We start from the raw sequence: 26,058 nt of genomic DNA, 5'->3' as shown, positions 1-26,058 counted from the left end.
ACGATGATAAAAGTTTTCTGAAAGTTCAAGACAAAAGAAATATTCACTTTTTAAAGTGTGGACCAAAACTACTAAGTTTAATTCCTGGGAGATGAAGAAATAGTTTGAACATATTTTAATATGCTAAATGCAGATTCAGAGAACTGGTTATAATCCTGAGTCCCTCTTGCCTGCACACCAGAATTCTTCATTCTGGGGTTAACACTGGCCTCAAACTCTAGGCATGAGCTTATCAACCCTGATCTAATTTTCCTCTAACACAAACTCAATTAAACTTCCAACTCAAAGGACCTTTCCATTTCCTGTCAGTAAAAGAAACAGGTAAGGAAATACATTGAGAGTAGACAGGTACATAGAAAGTTATATCCTGTGTAAGAGCAATAAGATACTATGTATTCTAAATTTTCCTCCATCAAATGTAGATTTGCAAAGCCAGGCCCTATATGATTACAAATGCTGAAAGCAAACCTTTATAGTGGTTCATTCTTTTGAGACTTCAAATTATAACACCATCCCTTTTTTACAAGGCATTACTAGAATATTCCCCAATGTGTATATTAGATTCCTTTATAGAGACAGTCGTGTTCCTACAAGCCATAAATTTAATAAATCACCAGATATATAACTTTCATTCTCACATTTACATTACCAAGTACTTTATGGAGCAATTTTCTTAGTCATAGCAGTGAGACTGTTCAGTGATATAAATAAATAAACACTATTTCAGCAAAAACCCTTAACTCTAAAGGAATGGAATCTCACAAGAATACAATGCACTAGTAAAGAGAATTCAGTTATCAGTAGGGTCTATCTTGGACTGCCTCTATGAAGGTTTATTATGAGTAGTGTCAGAAGGACTTTATTATAGCAAGCACTGAAAAAGCCAAGGACAGAGTTATGGCTGGGTTCCAGTGAAGAGGGAAAGAGCTTGAGAAGCCTAATATACCACAATATTGAAATTGTTATTATAAATGACTGGTACATTTACATCGGATTATCATATATTTCCAACAGAAATGTCAAATGCCAACTCTGTCAGTATCTATCTCTGGGCGCAGAGCTTCTTGTTGAGACCTGTTGTGCATGGGCAGAGTCAGGCCTAAGTACTCCCAAAGGATTTTTATGTTTATATCATAAAACAAAATTCCTTGTAAGGAAAATTAGACTTTAAGGTGTAAAAAATATTTTGAAATGATGAAATATTTGGTCCAATGAAATTACTTTAAAGCGATATTTTAAAATACTCTAACTCTGAAATACTCTAAAATACTTTAATGCAGCTCTTTTAACTTAATCAGCACAATTCCCTAAGCATATATTATAAAAACACAAGTATACATCTTATTCTTGGTGGGGGAAGGGGGTAATTCAGGGGCAGTGGGAAGCAGTAGAAGGTATTAGAAAACTATAGCCTTAAGTTAAACTTATAGTCTTTTGTTGGTTTTTACCTAAAGGATTATATTGAATTTAAAATTCCCATGTTAAATAATCAGAGAAAATATTCCAATTACAAATTGTAAAGGCACTTGTTCTACATGTTTTCTATTTGCAATTTAATAAACTTACTTCAATACAGGAGTATTGCTTATTTTTATAATCAAAGTCTTATATGGTAGGAGGCTGTCAAATTTGCAAATGATGAAACTATTGACTTTAATAGAACAGTTCCAAAATAGAGTCTTTATGGAGGCATAGTTTATTATTCAAATTATTTCCAAGAAGTGCTTTAGGCTTCTTAGCCCAACCTATCAAGGATGGTGCGTCATGCATGTGTGTGTGTGTGAGCGCATCTGTTTCCTTGGTGAGCAATGCTGAGTCTTCTTAAAATTTGCTCATAAATTTCAGAATGAGTTTCCAAAAATTACAGTAACTAAGTCAAATTCTCCACATGTTGTGCCACCAAATAAAATATCTGTCTTCAAAATTGTTTAGGAAGGCATATCAGGTATACAAGTAGATAGTTCATAAAGCCCAATCAATAAGGACACTAGCTAAATGAAGTGCAAAAAATATTATAATGGATCCTTTTACTCTTTGGAATCAATGGCAATAACCTTTGTTTAGAAAGAACGTGTGTCTGAGCAATAACATGTACCAATATTTCTCAAGCTGCTAAAACGAGAAGATCTCAGAGGCAGGCATCTCTCCATTTAGCTATATTACATTTTCTGTTCTTTTCTTCCCTATTTAGGCAGAACTGCCTTAACCACTTCAGAAATGCCCTACCTTCATCCCAGGAAAGGAAATGAAGGCCTTAGCACTGATGCTAAAATATATATAATAAATACAAATGAGCAGCAGGCGCAGATGGGGGTTTTCAGTTACTTTATGACTAGGTCAATTATCAGCAAACTAAACATGCCAGCTTCTCAGTGAAAACATTATTTTCATTTAATCCCACACTGAAATATGCATTATCTTTTCTGCATGTTCCTAAATACATGAAGTGATTCTATATGTCAAATAAAAAAGCAATATTCCTTTTCAATATGAAAATAAAATTACAAAAGCTTAAATGCTAGCACCAATTGTGTTATCAATCTATGTTTGTAAGGCATGTCTTCTCCTGAATACTAAAAAAAAAAAAAAATTAATAAACTATACTACTGGAGAAAAAGGGACTTGAAAAATCTTTTGTACAGATGATATATATGTCCTATTATTTATGACAGTGGTTTTGAAATTATTTTTCAATTTATTTTAATTTGCTACTGTGTCTAAGGAAGCTTCTTATTCTTAAGTACTTTGAGCAAATTCAATCATTTAGATCAGCTGATAGGCATAATCAAAATAAATATCCCTAGAGAGGCAGGGGTTTAAGTTGCAGTTAAAGTGTGCCCCAGTCCTGAAATAGCTATTTTCTAATTCAATTATGTACTATAAAAATTCTATTATTTAACAGAGTCTGCTGCTGCTGCTGCCAAGTCGCTTCAGTCACATCAGACTCTGTGCGTCCCCATAGACGGCAGCCCACCAGGCTCCGCCGTCCCTGGGATTCTCCCGGCAAGAGCACTGGAGTGGGTTGCCATTTCCTTCTCTAACACGTGAGAGTGAAAAGTGAAAGTGAAGTCACTCAGTCATGTCCGACTCTTGGAGACACCATGGACTGCAGCCCACCAGGCTCCTCCTTCTATGGGATTTTCCAGGGAAGAGTACTGGAGTGGGTTGCCATTGCCTTCTCCATTAACACAGTCTAGTTGTTCTGAATGTAGTGATATAGGTATATAAGCGTTTATCCTATATTTACCCTACAACGAAGAATATTTGAAAGAAAATTTCTCTAAGAGTTTACAAATTTAGCTTGCTTTTTGCTTATTTTGAAAATTCCAACATTACTTAGACAACATTAAAGTATTAAATAAACTTTAAGTATCTTTTTAATGCTTGCTTTATTGAATGGTGTGCATAATTAAAAAGTTAATTGCTCTGTTCCCACAATCTTAGGGAGTCAAGGGACCAACTCCAGAAGCAGGCTTTTAGTGTTGTACTTTCTTATACACACGCATTATTCTACTCAGTGAATTACCTTCCCTACCTAGGCAGAAGGATCCAATGGAGACAAGTGTGTGTGTGTGTATAGAATGAACTACCAACGAAATACAGGCATAAAGAATATAACTCTCTAGTTTACTCAGTGAGTAAAGCACCTGGTATTAATTCCCACCCTATTTTGGACAGACTGTATTTCTTCAAGTAACTCATTATATTGAATCTATTATCTTAGTATTTTGAAGGGGAAAATGTATTAACATCTTAATTTTTGTGATATGAACATGACTATTTCACTTATGATCCTAGGTATCAACATTTATGCCAAGTCACAATGTAGAGTAGTACTGAAGATGGCATATGGCATATAATACTACTTTTATGCCCTGTGATTACATAATTACAAAAGTGCAGTTTTTTATAATTCATGTAAATACAAAGGGGAAACCCCTTAATGTCCCTGAAAAGTAGGTAGTCCATGAATTACTGGTTGCTTCAGATGACAAGATCAGTGATTTGGTCAAAGCTGCATAATACAGCAATGCTTATATCATATATGTATAAAATGAAACCTAAATTTTTCCTTCTTAAATATGTTTTAAAATAGAAATAATTCTAATGGCTACAAGAGGTTTTCCTGAGCTTTGAATGGGGCTAATAGTAACAAAGCAAGAATAATAAATGATAACAGTTACTGTGTATATTAAACACCTAGTATTATCAGGTATTAACCATAATTTTAGATCTCAGTTACATCATTTATAAAATGCATATATTACCTTCCTCAGGATAATTCTATGGAGCAAATGAATATAGAGAATCCTCAGGTTATGACTGCAGCTGCTGCTGCTAAGTCGCTTCCGTCGTGTCTGGCTCTGTGCGACCCCATAGACGGCAGCCCGCCAGGCTCCCCAGGGACGGCGGAGACTGGTGGGCAACTGTCTACTGCAAAAGTATTCATTTATTATTTCAATTTTTCCTCACCCTTATTATCATTTATTTTTAGATACTTAATAAAGATATGAGTTCATCATTCTTCTTGATGGATAGATTGTCCTCTTTACGCTATATTTGCTCTTTTCTGGCGCTTCTCCCTGTGTGTGTGTAAGTGTGACAGGGAGCGAATGAATCTATAATTCATTTGTCTCTGACATTAGACATACTTTGTGATGACTTGGCCCCGTTAAAGTCCCTTCAGCCCTTTATGTTTGAGCTGTATTGTAACTGGGATGTTTCATACTGTGATCTGAAAATTATCTCCAAATACCCATAAAAGTTGATTTCTACATTTATAAATGTATTTGGTTTAATTAGCAGTTTAAAATGAGATGTGGATGAGTGTTATGAATTGCTACCTAATTGGCAGAGTCTATCTACATTCTGTGACCGGCAATCATTTTTACAAGGCTTATCTCACTGCCATGAATTTTTGAGAATTGACTGTAATCTCAGTCTTTTAGGAACCACTTTGCTACTGGGCACTGAATGATTTTTAATAATTATTTGATGACTTCTCTGTGAGTTACTGGTTTCTGTTATTTACTTCTCCTTAACAGTAAATCCAGGAAAATATATGCAGGTCTCTTAAAGACAGAAGTCACATAGCCAAAGAAAATAAATGTGAAACTATTAATATGCTTTCTCTGTCTATGATTTTACAGAATTTTATTTGTTATAAACACTGGTATTTGTTCACAGTGGATAGAGAGACATGTGTTCCTAGCCTTGGAAACGAATAAGGAATTCAAGAGGGGCCAGGAAACTACTTGCCTTAATGGCAAAATACCAGTGAGGCCAGTGAACATTTTTGTAAGCAAGAAAACATCATGTATTTAACAAATATAAATACTGTGGATCTGATTTGATTTGGAGAAAAAAAGGACTATAAGACTAGAAATAAATTTTAAGGTATGTTTTAAAAAATCAACATAGTGAAGCAGTAATCTGTTAGAATTTTATTAAATGCTAACTGCCTAAACAGATGTTTATGTATATCTGCACAATAACTCTTTAAGATAGGGCCATAATTATTATAATTGTTGTTTCCATTTTATAAGGGAAGGAGATATTATATGAACTGGTCTCGATTCCCTTCTTGAAAATATGATGGAGGTTGAACTAGGACCTAAACTTCTGGCAACAATTCCTTGCAAATGTACCTATTGTACTGCATACCACAACACAGCAGAACTAAGTTTAAAAAGGACATTTTAAAACTGAAAATTTATGGAACAGATGCTTCCAAAAAGCATCCCCTTGATAGTCTGAAATGACTCAAATAATGCCATTTGGTAGAGAAAATGAATTATTTGATCCTCAAAAATGTCACAGGTAAGATATTAGAAGGGAGAACGTGTGCATAGGATGGTGTGGTTGGGAGAGGCAAAGGAGTAAGGCTATTAGAAGGATAAAATAAAGAAAAATATTAAAATCTCAGAGTCAGTCTCTGGGACAGTCCTCTAGTCCTCCTTCAGAAATGAAATGAGTGTCAGAGGAGCTCAGAACTTTTCATTAAGGTAAAGAAGAGTAATGCATTTTCCCTGCTATTTTCAAAAACTTAAAACATAAAAACCAGAGGCTAAGTAATCAAGTCAGAAGTCGTACTTTGTGCCCTGAAATAAAATGTGGCTACTTGAGAAAAACACACATGGGAACTGCTAAGCCCAGAGACAATTGATAGAACTAATTTAATAGCTACTTGATTCTGGGGACATAGATAATACTCAGACATGGGCTGCAAAGGAAAAACATATGGGTTTGATTTCACAAAAGAGGATAAAAACAGACTGGGGCTGAGATAGGCAAGAATTAGATTTTAGATCTTCATTATTCTAGGAAAAAGAGATGAACCAATGTTGTCCAGGAAACTAGAAGTGCCTCTTAAAATTGAATTCGTAAAGGCTGAGCACAACTGACCACACTGAATAAAGGGTAGTAAGCTTAAGAGGAAAAGAAAAAACTCTGATAACACATGGTTCTATGTGAACATGTTGCTTTCTAATCACTTGCTCAAAGATATTGCATGATTAACATTGCCTTGACCAAAGTGCAGGGAAAGAATAAAGATTGAGCCCTAAATTCAATTTTCTCAAATACTTATATAATTGAAAATTGAGTTTATTTTAGGCAAGAATTATCTGAGAAATTGTGACTACATAAGTAATAATTTCAAAAATTACATATCAGTCTGTGAGATGTTTATGACACAGTTTGTTGAGAATCAGGTATTACTTAAAGAGAACAGCAAGTAACTCTGCCCAGTATCCATCAATGAAATTGATGGATAATTAATTGAATGCTTGGATAATGCAAAGATATCTTACAGAATGGACCAGAAGAAAGGAGGGAAGCAAAGTCTGGCCATTTAATCATGCCTATAGCTGATATTGAGAAAATCATTTGCATATTTTAAATAGAATTTTTCCCTAAGAAATAGCCCTAAAGAGAAGAGAAAAACAACAACAACAACAAAAACAACTACGAGTTAGAGACACAGAATTGCAGTTAGTGCCTTATATTCTAAAAGAGTCCCTGAATCTAGGGCACCAAAGCAATTTTTTTCTCAGGAGATCTCAGTCAACTGCAGACAGGTTACAACACACCTCATCCGCCTCACTGGGTTTGGACGAAAAAGTTCCTCTTCTGATTCCATCCTCGCCAGGCAATCTTTTAAGAGGTACACTGATTTTCCTTGGGTCACCTTAGAGATAAAGAATATTGGCTTGGAGACGAAGTGGGACCTTTCCAATTTCTTCAATGGGATATTTTCCTGTTCAAAATTTAATAAACTAATACACCAGTTTGACATTAAGATCTTGCAACAATGTTTGGCATTTGCCTTGGCTCTGTTCAATTCTGCACAAAAGTAAAACCGAAACTTGGATCTAGAAAAAATCTTCCAGGTGCCACGTGGAGACCACTCAGTCACCAGACAGGTCATCTTCTCTCGACACACACTACACTTTCATACATTCTATTCAATGCTACAGGACAATGGGGAGCACATATGCCAGGCCCCCAAATGCACACTTCTAGAGGTTTTTGATGAGCTAAATAAATGTATGCATGGTTAAATAGATGCTGAATTTTTATTGGGAAATTATTAAGCAGCAATTACTTAGATGATCTTGGCATGGAAGACTAGTTTTATTAATGTAGTCCCTATGTATAATTCCTACAAAGCAATGATGAACACAGAGAAAGGAGAATACATTTATGTGACATTGATAGTTGTCCTTTCTTAGACAAAAAACAACATCAAAAGTGACACCTGCCTAGCAAATCATTGTTAGTAAGTTTTCACACATAATACATTTGAAGGCTGTTCTTCCCTTGCATGATGTACTAGCTGCGGTAAGCATCTTTGACATGGGATTTCTGTGACTGGAACTGAACAGTCCTTTACTATACAATTTGAATTTATTCCTTGTGCAAATTCTATTTCATTATTTTCTGTTTTGAAGCTTATCTATTTGTGTAAGCCCACTAGCAACTGATAGCACTATTACAGTGTCAGGAATTCTATAATCATAAGTAAAAGTGTTTGATGGTGACTAAAAATGTTTGATACCAATTATTGGATCTCACCAAAAATGCAATTAGATATTATTTGAATTTCAAGCCAGTGAGATGGACAAATGGTGACCTAGTATAAAATAAAGCATGGAAGTTATATGAGAGGCCGAAATTCACTTAAGAGAGTAATTATTAGATCTCAAGGAAAGATAACAAAAGCTATCATTACAGAAATTTCAGACTCTGTTGTACTTTCGGAAAATTTTGTAGAAACAGCAACAAAAATTATGAACATGGCATAAATTATAAGTTGGTTAAACATTTATTAAGATTGATATAGAAGGATGCAACCATGCCCCTGTCTCTGACAAAGACTTTATAATGGACTTGTTGACCTGGGGAAATAATTGCCGAATGTGCTCTTACACGACATCTCCTGGTCGTTGGCTATCTCAGCTGTCTCACTTCTGCTGAATCTCTATCAGCAACACTGGGCTCCAAGTCCATATAACAAAATTCAACAAAGTTTTTAAACATCTATGTGTAGGGTTCTAGATGTACAACCCTAATTCTAAATTTCTCCTTAGTTTGCTGTGCTCTGTTTGGTTTTACTTATTTATTTTAAAGTATCCTCAGTCACCTTTACTGAAACTTACTTATCTATTATACTCTTATATTTCAGTCTTTTTTCAGATTCTGGGTATGATCTCTCTTATCTGGTGTCAGTTACTTGATGGTCACTTCTATTCCCCAAGTTTCATAACCATCAGGGTGCCAATGACTCTTAAAGTTGCATTTCTGCTCTTGATTTCTACTCCCAAGTTTCTGGAGTACATTTTCAATAGGCTGCTAGATATCATTTGAATTTTTCAAAGGTACCTTAAATCCAACATGTCTTAATCAAGCTTGTCCTCCCGGAAAGGTGCCATTTCTTCCATTTTTCCCAACTTGGGAAATAGCACCCCTGTTTTCCCACAATCTCAGGATATATCCTTGGTGTCACTTACTATTCCCTATAACCTTACTCATATTGCCATTTATCAAATTCCTGCTCACCCATCCTTTAAAGCTTGGCTAAAGTTTTTCATATCCCCAGTTCATACCCTCCTCTAATTCTGGTAACATTTAGTCCTTTCACCTAGAGCTTCTCATGACTTTACTTTTAAAAATATACTCTGTACATACAATTCTCCATCACAATATTTGACACATAGAAGGCAAAGAGAATGTCTCATTCACCTTTGAATCTTTCATGGGAATTTGCATTAGAGTAAATGTTCAAGAAATAATTATTGAACTTGAATTCTCATAATACTCTAAATTCCCTGTTCATTGTATAAAATTTCAGCTATGGCTGTATGACCTTTTACTGCAAAAACTGGGTTGGTGAAATGCAACTTCATCCTGAATAGAAACAATGTGCATAATTCAGTATAGGGCGCTATGGCTCCCAGGAATGCAACCTCAGAGAGGCAGACCAGTCAGATTATATGTGGGTCTACCAATGACCTCAACAATGGAAATGCTGAGCATTTCAGAGCAGAAATAAAGTCATAGAAGATGTATTTCTCAATGAAAATGAATGAGTAGATGATTTTCAAACAATAGGCTACTGTTCTATTTTTTTATTAACAAAACATTTTTTTTCACTCCTTGCAGATTTGTTTTAAATATACTATATCAAAACTTAGTTTCTCTTGTGATTATCACATTTTAGCAGCTATCTGTTTTGAAGGATTTAAATTTAAAAGTGCATGTATTTCATTTTATTTTCACTTTGTAATGAACTTATTCTTTCTGGTTCAGTGATCAGAAGGCATACAAAATAATAAGACTGATGTCAAAAAAATATACATCTGCATAAATTAAGTAAAATTTAATCAGAAACAAGATTTTAAATCAAGGCAGCCTATTATCTATATTTCAGATAGAAAGTGAATGTGACATAAAGACAAACATCCAAATACTTAACTGGAACCTTGAGATAGCAATTACACAAACAATAGGCAGCCACAACTCAAGGAATGAATCTGGTTTTCAAAAAAATAAGCCTAATCTAATCAGTCTACTCTAATGTAATCATCTGATTTGAGTAATACAATTTGTTTTCTGAAAAAACATCCCAAGAACTTCAAAAGATTATTTACAGGATCTTATTAAGTTTGAAAAGCTTTATTTAAAGTACACATATTTTTAGTAACTGTCCACATTTATGAGTAGGGAAAGAAAAGAGACATAAGAGTAATTTGTTCTGTAGATGAGATCTAGATTTACCATATGCTGATAATTTCTATCAATGATAAATTCTAGAGTTTTGGAACTAATTATGGAGAGTTTAACTTCACATGACTTGACATGAAGCTTCCGGGCCAATAAAGTATTTATTTTTAAATTATGTAGAAGACAGGTAGGTAAAAAGAGAGGGTACAATGCAAATAAATTTTGGCCTTCTTCCAGTCCAAAATATTATTTATAAAATGTAAAAATTTCAGTAAGTGCATTTATAATTGTTTCATCTGAATAATTTTCTACTCCATTCTCTGCTTCACACCACTCTGAGCTTCTCTGAGCTTTCTCCTTTCACATCATAGTGAAGCTACTGAAATCAGGGTTGTAAATCCCCAACCTAAAGATGCCCGCCACAAAAGCAGAAATTGTCATTCACTTTTACTTTCTTAGAAAGTCTTGGCCATGTTTTACTTTTTGTACATGTTTGTTGGATCAAAATGTATAACCACAGCTTTGTCACTATATAATTAACCCACTAAAAGACAAGAGACAAGGAGGATATTACTCTGTTTTACTTTACTTAATAAGAGAATGCTTTTCTTACCAAAAAAAAAAAAAAAAATTAAAACCTGCAATAGAAGTAACAATAGTGACTTCTTTAACCTAACAGAGGAATAAGAGATGAAACAAAGTCTCAATAAGTGGACTGACCTCTGAGGTTAAGAGCTAACTATACTTTTAAGAGCCAGGTTCCATAGTACCTTTAATCACACAGTGGATGCTTAAAGTGTCATGACATTTCAGCAACAAGTATTTTATACATAACTCAAGGGGAAAAAAAATCATAGGAAAAACAGAAATATACACAATGTATAAACAAAGACGAATACAAGAAATATGGGGTTATTTCTTAACTTAATAAGGAACTAAACCCAGAATTCATTATCTAACAAGTGTGCTGAAATTCAGATAAGCAAATGCTTTGAGTCTGGAGGCAACGAGCCCACTGACCTCCAAAGTCACTTTGAGATTTGATGAGAGCTCATTCCCTCCTCAAATGTCATAAAGGTTCAGCAGAGTGATCCAGTTTTAAAAGACAAAATTAGAATAAAAAGGGTAATATAGCCACACATTTTATCAGTGTTAATTATTAATACTGAGATTAAAAAGAAAGGGTTGAAGTTCGGTAAGCATACTAATTGGACACTTTTCTGTTCATTTTCTCTGTCAATTTGAATATTTTGAAGCAGTTCAAAAGGAAGTATATACCTGCAGAATAATGCATTCAACTGGAAAACTGGTTGTTTTACATTTCAAAATGTAAAAACATTAAAAAAGAGATTAGAGAATACAGGGAGATAATGACTTCTCACCTTGATTGACAGAGAGCACAAAAAATTGGATTGATTTGATACCAAAGGATAGACTTTCTTTCCCCTCTTTTAAGATCCTTCATATGTTTAAATGCTAGTGCTCCTGGGTGTCATCCCTTGGTATCCCACAAAAATTAGAAATTACCTGGGAAGTATTAAAGATGAGAATATCATTCTTACCAGTCATTTCAGAATGCTATCTTTGTGAGAGTAAGTATTTTTGATGCTTTCATGATCAAGCCTTTGTGTCATGTCAAATCTACCTAAAGTTAATAATAACCATAATTATTTTATTACTACTATTTAAATAATAGTACTAAATAGTCCAATCACTAATATAGTAAAATTATTGGCACTCATTATTTATTTATACATTATTCAGTGCTACTATGTCACTTAGTGTCTTCCACTTCCCTATGATTTATTATTGGAGAAAGTGGGGCTATGAGATGTCAGAAAATTACACAGTAAAACGGGAAATCAGGATTTAAACCAATGTTAATTAGACTAATACTTTGGCCATCTGATGCGAAGATCTGACTCATTGGAAAAGACCCTGATGCTAGGAAGGATTGAGGTCAGGAGGAAAAGGAGGTGACAGAGGATGAGATGGTTAGATGGCATCACCGACTCAATGAACAGGAGTTTGAGCAAACCCGCAGAGACAGTGAAGGTAAGGACAGTCTGGCAGGCTGCAGTCCACGGGGTTGCAAAGAGTCAGGCACAACTGAATGATTGAGCAACAACAAATAGATCAATGTCATTTAATTAACATTGTTAATGTTAATTGTCCCTAGATTTCAAACCTGTTTTTTAAGCCAGTACGTTCTGTCTACTACATTACATACATAATGTAGGACATTGTCTATAGGACAATGTCTTCTTTAGATTCTTTTAGATTGTGTTGCTCATTACTGGAAAGCTAGAAGGCTGCTGCAGCATACATCTTGACTGGCTGAGACTGCATAGAGATAATCTCTATTATCACTTTCCCTAATTACTATGAAGAAGGAGGAGTAAATAGGACCCTCCAGAAGTGAAAGGCTGTGGACTTGGGGATCCTTGGGAGGTAAAGAATTTTACTGATGGCTAGAAATGTAAAAAATACAGTCAGACATTAGTAACTAGACAGGGTGAAATGCTAAACCAAGAAAATGAATCCTTTCCAAGGTATATTAGTTTCTTTCCCACACACACACACACACACACACACAAATTGCAGGGCATTTGTTTTGTGGTATTATGAATATGTTATTAACAAGAATATGAGTGTCTTTGGGAGACTGGAAGAGACAGCATTGTTAATTCAATCTAAATGAAAACAGCAAAAATCAACAATTTCTAGAGTACAGTATCTTACCGATGAGTGCTGAAAATTGGGTAGGTAAAAGAAAAGTGGAAAGTAGAGGGTCCTTTAACTCACACAAGGGTATGAGTTTAGTGTCTATTCTCGTTGACCTCGGTCATAAAACTATGGTGCTTCATTCCCAAATGACATTTCAGATATACTGTTATTTAGTTCTGAAATCAATGTGAAAAGTCCAAGTCAGATACAGAAATGGTTCACAGTGAAAGCACCATGCTTCAACCCTCAAGAACAATGTGCCCTAAACACTAAAGCATGTGGAGTGAGGAGAATGAATAAAACAATTATGCCTAACTTATACATAGACTATAAAGAGTGTGGAAGTGGGAAATTTAAAAAATTAATATATTAAAAACCAAAATTATCTTTAAATATTTGAGAGAATCAAGAGTCATAAAATTAATTAGGCAGTTAGGATGGGCAAATTTCAGACCATTTAACTTTTAAAAATCTGACTTATGGATCAACAGCTATTTTCTTACTTTGATTTATTTCTATGTTATACTATCTGAAAGTTTAACTAGAGGAAAACACATACTGTTTTGTACCTTTTGTTCACTCTTACTCTGACCGAAGTTTACACTGTCAGGTAAGAAAGTAAATGTGCCTATTCTATTATGAGATCACTTAGTCAAAATTAATGGTTTTGGAGGCACTGTACTCAGAGACAGATCAGAGCCTATAAATGCCTCTTGGATAGAGCAATTTGGGGAGACTCCAAAATTGTCTCCCATATTGACATACTATTGGGCCAACTTTTTCATGTACCTGGCCAGAAATCATGCCATTTGACCCTTTTCATTTATTTGATTTATGTAATACATTCATTATCTACTACTACAATGCACATGTGTTATATGGGTTGTGAGGAAGGCCCTAGAATTACTTCTGATTGACCAATATTATACTACATATTATCAAATTCACTCACCATCCCACTAAAAGATCCAAAGTTCTCTTTCTGTCCAGGAGAATAAAATATATAAGAAAAATTGGATGTAAGAAAATAATTGCAGTTTATTGGATCTGTGTATGATTTTACAGTTAATTTAGCTATTTGCCTTACAGATGATAGAAACAGATCCTAAAGAAGTAAATGACCTACCCAATCCTAAACGGAAATCATGACTAGAGGTTAAGTTGGATGTTTTCCATATCTGAGTTGTTAAACTCATCATGTGATCAGTGATACATAGCTAAACTAGCCTTGAAAATATGATTCAGGAGGACTTTTGAAAGAATAAGTTGACCTTGGCACAAAGGCAGGGGTCAAAATAAATACTTACAGCAGACTTAAATTCATTAGCCCCATTCTAAGAGAAAGTCTGAAGGCTACTACTAATTAAGAGAAGAGCAAACCTTTGCATAATCAATGGTTGCCTTGAATGTGATTGTGCTTTTAGGCCTAATATCTGGTTTTCACTTGACTTATTAAATTATTTTATCAATAATGTTCATCGTTACTTAACTTCCTACCATGGATTCTATATTTTAAAATATGTGATTCCAATAAGCACATTTTAATGAAATAACAACCAATTTCTCCAATCTTATCAAAAGACCAGCTTGAAATAAAAATAATAATATTAAGTTAAAAAATATGTTAGTGATATTTGTCATTCATTAATGCATAATTCATGATGGTTTTCTTAAAAAATATTTTTATGTATAACTTTCATTATTCCTTTCCAGAAACTCATGTTTCCTCAGGTTTGAAATTATCAAAATGGTGGGTTTTATTTTAATGAATAAATTCTGTTTTCAAGAAATTATGTTTATTTTTACACTGGATTATTTTACCTAAGTTAATAAGAAAATAAAGCTTCATCATTTGGCACTAATGTGGTTTGGAATATAGTGTAAAGCTTGTTAAAAAGAGAACTAACCCATAAGCCCTTAATAAAATTTTGTTATGCTAAAGTATAGAAGGCAGAGATAAAAGCTTTTGTAAAACATGAGTGCATTTCACTATCCATGTACTGAAATTTTCCTCTATTTTGGTTATTTCCTTACTACAGCATCTGTGACTATTTTTATCATTAGCTGTACCAACTTATACCCAGTTTCCATCATCACACTGGAATATTATAAAGTTACTGCACTGGAAATTATCTCCTAAACTTTACAATGAAAGTTAATCCAAGGAATTAGTTATAAGAGCATTGTTTCTAATAGATTAAAATTCTTATAGGTTAAAATTCAAAATTCAAAATATTTGAGGTAATAATAGTTAGGAACTAGGACAACATCCAAAATGGCATTTTCATGTAAAATCCAATACAAATCCTGATTAAAACCTAACCAAGCAAAACACTGCAGATTACCTGGATTCCAATTAAATGTGACAAATGAATATTTGACAGGTTTCAATTCCAATTCTATTTATGTCAGAATGATCCATTAATATTGGAGATGAAACTACCAGAATTCAAGCAATACAACTACACTTTACGACTAGATAATAGTCTGAAAATGAACACAAACGGAACTCTTAAATGTCAACTGCTACATTTGGATCACGCAAAGTGAATCACATCTCCTCTGTCATTACCTATAGATCAGGGCTAACATGAATCACACTGAGCAGATGACAAGCGGTTATATAAACTCCAAATTTCAAGTGTCAGTCACATAAAATCAGGAAAAATCAGTTACATGATTATGTTCCTTGGCTGTTGACAAGACTGAAAACATAAATAATAACTAAAAGTCTTTGAGAAATGCTTCTCAGTCAACTTGCTAGCCTCTTAACAAGCTCATCTTTTTAAGTTTTCCAAGATATGTATGTTTCCTAAAAAGTAACCACTGTGTATTTGTCATATATAATATGTTTATTATTCATTATTTCTTTCTTATTTTAATGGCACTGAATTCCCTAAACTCAGAAAAGAGAAACTGACATTAAAATATGATTATAAAGTTAATGATAGTTGACACCCCCAAAATAAAGATTTAATTATACTGTATGTTGTTTATAGTGAGAAAGTACTTTTAAAAATACATATAAAACTATACGATATCATAAAAAAGTAATACAGATATAGTAAAGCCCTTAAAGTAAATGAATCCTGCCTTCCTAGAGTGTGTGGGTGTATGTGTGTGTATATATAAAACATTTTGTGGCATTTTTGCTTTAATTTTTATTTTTCTACAAAGATTTTGAAAAATTTTGCCTTAAATATACATTCATCAGCATTGCAATTCATATATATCAAAATTATATTTTAAATTGCATTTTAAAAAATCTAAAAAAATAAAAAAGGGAATTCTTAAAAAACCACACCGACCTCCCATCCACATAAGCACACACCACCATACACACAGATAAGCGTGCCTTTATAGCCATAAGGCAAATGCCATTTAATATCTGGATAATTAATCAAGAAGGATTTCAATCAGCAGACCCTGATATCATTATCTACTTAGCCAGATAACAATGTGGAAAAATAACTATTTTACATGATTTAGTTTAACAATAATTTGATTTGGAGTTATGTATGATACATTACTCTCTAATGCTGGATTTTAATATTCCTATGTAAACTTCCAGAAAAAAAGACTTTCTCACAAAGTAATAGGTTCTATTTACATATTGTCACTCAAGAAACTGGTATATAACAAAAAGTTAAAATTTCTGATTTCACTTGGGGGATGGTATATTGAAAGACATAAATTCACTTCAAGGTTTCATTAGAGATAAAAATGTGTGTGATTCCTTTTCCTCTCTCTGCATATAACCAAGTTTCTTCTTACATATGAAATAATAAAGTTAGCAAGAACTTTACCACTCCATTATTTGACATAAATCTATTCTTCAGGCATTTACTTACAACCTTTGGGAACAGAAACAAATGTGAAAAGTGTCAAAGGTACTGCTTGCGATCTAACATTGTAACTGAAAGGAAAGTGTACACAGGCCAATTGTGGTAATTATGAGAACCATCTCACAATAGAATAAGAATATAGGGTGCTGTAATCCTCCTTCCTCCCTTTCCCTTGCAAAAAAAAAAAAAAGAGAGAGAGAGAGAGAGAGAAAACAACTTTATAATTAAATGAAAGGGGAGTTCTAATAGCATTTACAGTGTATTTTGGAAAATAATATGATACTGTTCCCCTCCTTTGACTCCATTTCTGTTATTGCTTGAAAAGGAGAGGTTTGAAAGTGCTTTTCTAATACCTAGGAGAAGAAAGAACAGAACCAGGTGTGTTTATTGTCATTCCCTTTTCCCAAGACTGGACAGTTACAATTGAAGAAATAGTTGCATGACAAAAATGAAGAGAAAAAAAACAGTGGCACAAGACCTTTCTCCGTGGCTATAGTTTAGGTATTATACTAGTTTAGTTTTTCCCATAACAGGTACTACTCTGATTTATTTGTCAAGCTGTTTATTTCTGACAGTCTGGTTTAAAATGATGGAGCAAGTTCAGTGAATTTAATCTGGAGAATTATGTCCCTTTATTTGGCATTTCTATACTTTAGCAAATATTGATTGTTTCAGAGAAAACAGGTGTGGTGGCGGCTCCTGGCTCTTGCTTCTAGACTGACCTTCCAGAGCCTGCTTATCGCGGCTGGCTAGCGTGAGCTGTGTGGATGCTGTGTTTGCCCCTACCATTTTCCATATGCTCTGCCTCACCAACACTGCCGTCCGGCGTGGTCCTCTCATAGTGGTCCTCTGGGAGTGGAAGGGCGCCCAGCCTCGGCCCCGAGGAGCTCTTACTGCTTGGGGTTTCCGACTCCTCCAGCCCGCTGTCATAGCAGCTCTGCAGGGACCCCTGATGCGGGTCCTGGGGCTGACTCACAACAGAAAACGTCACTCTACGAAACGGCTGCAAGAGAAGAGATTCTGAATGTCACTAAGGTAGCAGGTGGCAAATGGTCTCATCTTACAAACACATCAATTGCATACAGTAAGGCCGACGGACTACTAATTCAATACAGAATGGTTGATGTGACACGTGGAAATGTACTAGCTTAACTCTGTTTTCTGAGGCAACACAGAGAGCTTAGCTTTTATTATGGAAAAGCTGAATATTCCTTTCTGTAACAGAGATCAGAAAACAGCAGTGGTACTGAAACACACATTGAAATTTGCTATGGTACTTCCACACGGTCACCACTTCTCTACTCCGAAGTCTTCGCTTCAAGCATATTTTTCACCATCAGACTCATAAAAACAAGGGTCAGTGATTTTGGAAAGCAGTAAATATAGAACTAATCCATCATAAGAAGACCATTTTTAAATACTTTGTCCTTACAGGAGATGCTTTAAAATCAAGTGTTCTGGGAGTTGACTTCAACTATTAAAAGTACAGCTGATAAATAAGAATTCAGATGAAGTGCTAACAGATTGGAATACATTTCTCACTTCATTCATATTAAAAATATTACCTAAAATTGACCCTAAAAGTGTAAGGGTAGTATTGAAATAATAGACAAGAGTTTCATTAATCAGGGAATTGAAAATAAACTAAAAAAGTTCAATTCTATGTGTTTTTACTACAACTAATTCACAATTTGCTCAAAAAAGTAACATCATACACCATCTTTAAGTAGTATTTAAAGTACTGCAAATATGACCCATTGTACATCACAATATAATATGTTACTAATGTTGGCTTAATAGAATACTTACTATACATGGAATTTAAAGGTTATTGTAACTACATAATAAAACAGAAACATTTTAGGCTCATTAAGGGAATAAATTAACACCATACATTGTCAGGGATATATGTACACATAATATTTTGGGGTAGAACCAATATAAAAGGTTCTATAATATCTCTTTCATATTATTCTTGGCAACATTGTATTCATTAACATCTTATATGACTTGAAAGTGGCATAAATGTACAGATTTTTGAACCTATAACTCAGATTTTTTTTTTCTAATGTAAAGATAAAACTAATATTGCCAGAATAGTGAGAAAGGTAAAGAACCTTTTCTGCACTTTTACATTTGCATGTTAGTGGTACAAATCACCCATCACAACTGGAACCAGTAGACTTTTTAAAACGTTAAGTCTAATCTACATATCATAGGCTATTAATGGGAAAGCTAAGAACTGTGACATTTCTCCCAAAATTTATAAATTGGTCTTACTAGAGACAAACACATACTTCCACAAAACTTCCCTTTATTTTGTCTCAGAGAGAGGACTGGCCAGGAATATTGTCTATTGTTCATATTTCTAACCAAGTACCTCTCCTTCAATGTACTTATTAGAGTGTATAGTCTTTATAAAATCTACTTTTCCATTTAATTCAAAATCAAACTTTAAGACATTCTGAATTCTGTTATTCTGTTGGAAATATTTAAAGGATGTTCTCTTCTTTATAATGGTTCCCTGAATTGGGACTGCAGTATTTTAAAATAATTACAAAATATTACTAGGATAAACATCACACACACCATGGGCCAAAATTTACTAGCAACAAAGTCTCTAGAACCATTTTCCTTTTTTCACTATTAATTCTCACATTGCTTTAGAGTAGTATAATTGTGATATTTTACCTTACTTATTAATAAATATGAAATCAATTTGTATTTAGCATGCTTTATCTTATGTGTGCATATTTTTCTTTCTTTTTTTCCCATTTATCACTCCCAACTGACTGCAAACCCTCTGTGAATTATGTTCAGTATCACCTCAGAAATGGAATCAATGACAGTCCCCTAAAACCACATTGCTTTGCACATAGAAGCCACTTAGCAAATAATATTGAACAATAAAATTTTAATGACAATGCTGAATTTAGAAAATAATGCTATGGGTCATGAAAACATATTATCACTTCAAGACATAGCAATGGATTAAGAAAATCACTTTAAAAATAAAAGAGGGTCAAAGGCTTTTTAATTCTATTTTAATGATTCTCAAATCTTTTAGAATCAGTCCACTAATACAAGGAGAAAGTTCAAAATGAATACAGAAATAAGTAACTTATGCTAATAGATTGACAAAGAGAAATAAGAAATTATGAGAGAAAACAGTTCATTATTATATAAAAAAGAAAGTGATGTTTGAATGAAGGTGTTAATCTCATAATCTGTGCTTAAATGCTGGTTCTACTAAAAGTAATACTAAAATATCACAGACAGGAGATAGGCTATATTTACAAGAAAAAAGTCCAGAAACTTTTTTCTATCATGCATTATATAATAACTTCTATGAATCTGTGCATTTTACTTTCTAGATTCTATACCCTACTTTAACTGTGAATATTTTAATCCCCATGAATTACTGTAGGTTACATATTAAGTTTAATGATAGAATGAAAGTGCTGTAATTTTAAAATACTAAGATCAATATATACACTAGAAAATGCTCAGATCCATTAATACTTCCTTTTTGCATAAAAAGTTTTTTCATTTAAAATCATATCTAAATGAATGGAAAAATGACATAATAAAATCTGAAATAAAAAATATTACCCAATGGATCATAAAATGCCCTATCATTTATCTGCATTTAAAAAAATTCCAATAGAATTCTACATACAATATAAATACTACATTACTATCTCTCAAATTCTACTTTGATAATTTTGAATAAATAAAAATCTGTGGAAAACTGTTTGTTGGTAATGTGAACCAAATTAATACAGAATTCTGAATTCTGAAAAAGAACCTATTAATGCAAGAACTAAGTTTTAATTCCAGTAATAAATCAGACATGTATTACAGATTTAGATAACAAAGTAGACAGATAGGCAGACAGTTAGGGAGACAGACAAGTATTTACACACCATCCTTCACCATGGGTTGGGTCTATTGAGAAGATAGGCTTTATGGCAGAAGTCATGCCACAGAATATATAATATTTACATACCAGAGATATATTGAATAAAGCAGAAATATAAGCATTGTGTTAACTGTGACAGAGAGAATGAATTTTGTAATGACTAATACTCTGAAGCAGAGTGGCTTAAGTGGTGACTCCTAAATTTAGATGTGTCTTAGAAACATCCAGAATACTTGTGAGAAAATACAGTGCCAATATCTGGCTTCAACTTAAACCCAATGAGTCAACATTCAGGGTGGAACTGAGTATCAGTAATTTCCAATATTTCTCAGGGTGATGAGAGGCACAGAGAGGAAGGTGAAATCCTACAGTTAAATATTTGGTCAGAAAGTCAAACTGCTTCAGGAAGCCAGATGGTCCTCTAAGTATTCATAGACTTTCCCTGGAAAGTCACAGAAGCATGGTTCCATCTTGAGACACAAAAGTATGGTTTGAAGATATCTAGTGACCTGAGGTGTTTGAGCTTTTGACTTTTCTGTCTAGGGTGACAAATGACATGTCTTGCAAAGCCAAACTCATTTTCTATGCAAACAGGAAAAAGCAGAAGGGCTTGAGGAAACATGTCAGTTTCCCAGCTTTTTGAAACAATGAAGATGTGCTTGAAAACTAAGTAAGTAATGCAAGAAAGAAGTCTGGAAGAGACTTCCCTGGCAGTCCAGGGGTTAAGACTTTGCCTTCCAACTCAGGGGCTTCGGGTTTGATCCCTGGTCAGGGTGCTAAGATCCCACATGCCTCGTGGCCAAAAAGACAGAACATAAAACAAAAGCACAGGTACACCCATGGAGGATTCAAGTCAATGTATGGCAAAACCAATACAATGTTGTAAAGTAAAATAAATAAATTAATTAATTTTTAAAAAAGTATTGCTAAAATACAAAAACAAAAAAGCAATATTGTAACAAATTCAATAAAGACTTTAAAAATGGTCCACATTGGAAAAAAAAAAATCTTAAAAGATGAAGTCTCCAAGAAAGTTTTTCCAAAACTTGTGAGTGGTATGTGTGTGAGAATTATAAACAAGAGGGGGTGGAAATCAAAGATTTTTATTAGGCAAATAAATGACCTAATTAAAGGGGTGAGATTAAAGACATGGTCTGACCATTCCCTACAAAAGAGTAGGAGGAAGAAAGGTTGAAGGCAGAGGATTATGCTAAAAAAGAGAGGGGATTTTCTTTTTGTCTTGGTTATGGTTTCTTTTGCTGTGCGAAAGCTTTTAAGTTTAATTAGGTCCCTCTGTGGTGACCTAATTGGAAAGTAAGTCCAAAATAGAGGGGGTCTATGTATATGGAAAGCTGATTCACTTTGATGTACTGTAGAAACTAACAAAACATTGTAAAGTAACTATACTCCAATAAAAGTTTTTAAAAAGAATGAAAAAAGAATGGGGAAACAGCAATAAGAATTCCAACAATGTAAAGGCACCCTCCCCCCCCCTCAAAATTCCATGAAACTTGCTTACGAATTCAGGCAGGCATTGCAAAGAAGGGGTTTCTGGGTTGAGATCTCTGAAATAATTTTGATAGATAATATATATTTGAGGACTGATTATAGACTTCAAATTTGAAAACAAGGGCAAAGAATAAAATATAGGACTAATAAGAAAGCCAAATCATTTTTGAGACTCAGAAATCAAGGAAGCTGGTAATTTCTGGAAAGCAAATAAAATCTTATGTGATCAAAGGCATCAGAGATGGTGAGAAGGATATTGATTACTATAAGTCCATTGGATTCATCCATTAGGAGGTCATTTTTGTTATAAAATCTCTAAACCCTGGGGAACAATTCTAGGAGATTAAGCCAGTGGAAGTAAAAGACCTACTTGTAAACATAAGGAGCCATGGAGAAAGAGAATGTAGGCTTCTAATTTTTAAAATGGTATGGTATAAGAGAGATATCGGGTGGCAGTTAAAAGGAATAAGATTTATGTAAAACCTTTATCTATTTTGTTGTCTTTCTTGTTATTGGGGGGAAAAAAGTGCTTCAGGGTAAGTAGTTGAAGATGCCAGCAAAAATGGCAAGTAAAAAATATGTCTAATAATATAAAGTTGTCCAAAACAAAAGAAATCAGAGACTATAAGCAAATTAACTAGGATTAATAGAGAAATAAAATCACAAAGGCAAGACAAACAGTAAAACTTGTTGGGGAATTGCATGCATGGTCCATGTGTGTGTGTTTAATGAGGGGAAAAAAAAAATATATATATATATGTTAGAAACAACAGAAAAATAAAAAGATTCTATTACAAGCAACCTTATGGATTCCCTATTGACCTCAGAAAAGTTGACTGACCTCTGGCTCTTGTGCCTTAGGCTCAGGGTCTGTAAAATGCAGAAAATAATACCTATCCCTTACTAACTTAAAGTGTCTGAGAAATAATGAGATAGTTTCTACAAAGAGCCTTAAGCTCCCTCAAAGACATATACTATAAAAGGTATTATACCTCAGGCCACAGCTATATAATGAGAACTATCTCCCGTTATGTTTTAAGTTTTTTTTTTTTTCTCCCCCCCAGAAAATAAAGAGCTAGTCCAATAATTTACAAAGTTTCTAAATATAATTTTAAAAAATCCATGTGAAATCTCAAACTTAAGTCTCCTGTTCATACACTGATTTTTTTCTAAATGCAGGTTATTTGTGAAACAAATAGGCACACAGATAACACCCAAATTTTTCAAAAAATATTTGAATCCAATCATTTACTGAGTATGAACATCTAGTAGTTTAATTATTTAAGAGTGACATTCATGAATTAATTTTTGTTTCCATTATGACATAGTGGAGACTTTCACTTGAAGACACACATATATTCAAAGGTAACTCTGGGGCTTCCCTGACAGCTTAGTAGTAAAGAATCCGCCTGCCAATGCAGAAACATGGGTTCGTCCTGATACAGGGAGATGCCACATGCTGCAAAGCGGCCAAGCCCGGGCACCACCACTATAGAGCCCACGCTCTAGAGGACCGAGCCACAGCCCCTGAAGCCTGCGTGTGCCAGGGCCCAGGCTCTGCAACAAGAGAAGCCACCCCAGTGGGAAGCCCACCCATGGCTACTAGACAGTAGTACCTGCCTGTCACAGCTAAAGAAAAAGCCTGCACTGCAATAAAGACCAAGCACAGTCAAAAATAAATAAATAAACAACTTTCTTAAAAGGTTACTTTGGGTAATATCCAATCCCTGGGGCAGGGGATGTACTTTGATACTCATGCCAGGCCCCAACTGATGGAAATGGATTAAAATTGACTTTGCTTTAAACTACTATAGACTGGTGAAGAGTTGACTCATTGGAAAAGACCCTGATGCTGGGAGGGATTGGGGGCAGGAGGAGAAGGGGACGACAGAGGATGAGATGGCTGGATGGCATCACCGACCCGATGGACATGAGTTTGAGTAAACTCTGGGAGTTGGTGATGGACAGGGATGCCTGGCGTGCTGCGATTCATGGGGTTGCAAAGAGTCGGACACGACTGAGCGACTGAACTGAACTATAGACTGGGAATCAGTCTGTTTTTCATATTATCCTTATCCATTCTTTATATAATTTTACTCCCTTGCTATTTTGAAATCTAGAGGCCACGTGGGAAGTGGACACAGGCATGAAAGGAGAGCTCCTCTCCCTTCTATCCTTGCCCTCATGTTGTGGAGTAGATAAATATGGCTGTCCTTTCTCACCCTCCTCTCCTCAGCGGGAATTCTGATACACCCAAGATGAGGGACATGTAATTGCCATGATCATTTCCACAAATAAAATTAACCTAGCTGAAGCTCCAATACATTGGCCGTCTGATGTGAAGAGCCAGCTCACTAGAAAAGACCCTGATGCCAGGAAAGACAGAAGGCAGGAGAAGAAGGGGACAGCAGAGATCGAGATGGTTGGATGGCATCACTGACTCAGTGGGCATGAGGGATGGCATCACTGACTCAGTGGGCATGAGTTTGAGCAAACTCTTGGTGTCAGTAAAGGACAGGGAAGGCTGGCTTGCGGCAGTCCATGGGACTGCAAAGAGTGGAATACAGCTGAGTGACTGAACAACAACAAATAAACCTGAAAGGACAAAAATAGCAAATAAGGATAAGGTTGGGTGCTGGGGGGATACACACTGTAACATATTTAGTACATGCATTTGCCTATTAATATTTTGGATTTTTTTAAGTTAGAAAAACATGAACAGTAGTTAAACTGGTATATAGGTAAACTTGGTATCAAGAAAAAGATACCTTGCTTAGATGAGAAGAGGATTTAGGATATGTGTGGATGACAAATAAGGCTTGCATTCTAATGACAGTATCGCAAGGTGTGAGGCATTCATGACAGGAAAAGGTGATGAACATTTGATTCATCCTTCTTTTTTGTAAAATTTCATCTCCACAATTGCAAATGTGAATTACCAAACAGTAAATATAAACCTAGGCAATCCAGCAGGTTTCTGGAGGTCACATAAGAAGTTATCACAATCCCTACTTTACTTCACATATGGAGTAGAAGCCAAGTCTCATCCTGCTTTATTCAGAGAGTTCCGAGAAAGTTAAGTTCATCCATTTCAAATTCATTAGAGGACTGGGACAATTTTCTAAAATGCTTTTTTTTTTTTTTTAATATCTAGAAAGCGTAAGTATTAGTCATTCAGTCATGTCCAACTTTTTGTGACCCCACAGACTGTAGCCCACAAGACTCCTCTGTCCATGGCATTCTCTAGGCAAGAATACTGGAGAGGGTAGCCATCCCCTCTCTAGGAGATCCTCCAGACCCAGAGATTGAACCAGGGTCTCAAGCACTGCAGGAGGATTCTCTACCATCTGAGTCACCAGGGAAGCCTAGAAAGTTGATGTCAAATTGTCCAACTGTCTTATTTTTCTATCTTGCAGATTCATTTTAATTTTTTTTTAATTTTAGAGAACCATAAAACTGCCCTCCTTTTTTGAAAGTACTGACATAATAGCATACACTATAAATAATCTGCACTTTTGAGGAAATTCATTCTGAAATTAACAGTAATATGTTACTCTGTTTTCAGAATTCAGTCATTGGCATTACATCTCCAGATTATTTTAAAAAAAATCTTTGTCACAGAGTTCATTTATAGTTTCTTAGGAAAGCAATAAAGAGCAGATGCATATTCACAAAAATATGAAAATAATAGAAATTTATTTTTATCCATTATTAATTGTTAAATTGTTTAAAACATAACCATTACACCATAAATAAATATTAAGTCTCATAATCAGACATGGTTAAAAATATTGACCTTCCACTTGCATTAACAAAATCCTCTAAGTTTCA

At 34.5% G+C, this 26,058-nt stretch overlaps 1 protein-coding gene across 5 annotated transcripts in view; it reads right to left on the bottom strand.

The window, feature by feature from the left end:
* PCDH7 (protocadherin 7) overlaps positions 1-26,058 on the bottom strand; it is a 454,602-nt gene that overhangs the window by 213,770 nt on the left and 214,774 nt on the right. For 3 of the 5 annotated variants that reach the window (XM_065907636.1, XM_065907639.1, XM_065907640.1), the window contains exon 2: positions 17,583-17,799. In XM_065907636.1, the coding sequence (XP_065763708.1) occupies positions 17,583-17,799 (217 nt within the window). The remainder of the gene's footprint in view (positions 1-17,582; positions 17,800-26,058) is intronic. The other 2 variants (XM_065907638.1, XM_065907641.1) reach the window with 1 other exon arrangement.

The sequence above is a fragment of the Muntiacus reevesi genome, chromosome 16 (genome assembly GCF_963930625.1).
Source record: "Muntiacus reevesi chromosome 16, mMunRee1.1, whole genome shotgun sequence".
Lineage (NCBI taxonomy): Eukaryota > Metazoa > Chordata > Mammalia > Artiodactyla > Cervidae > Muntiacus > Muntiacus reevesi.
This window is presented reverse-complemented; position numbering and strand designations above follow the sequence as displayed.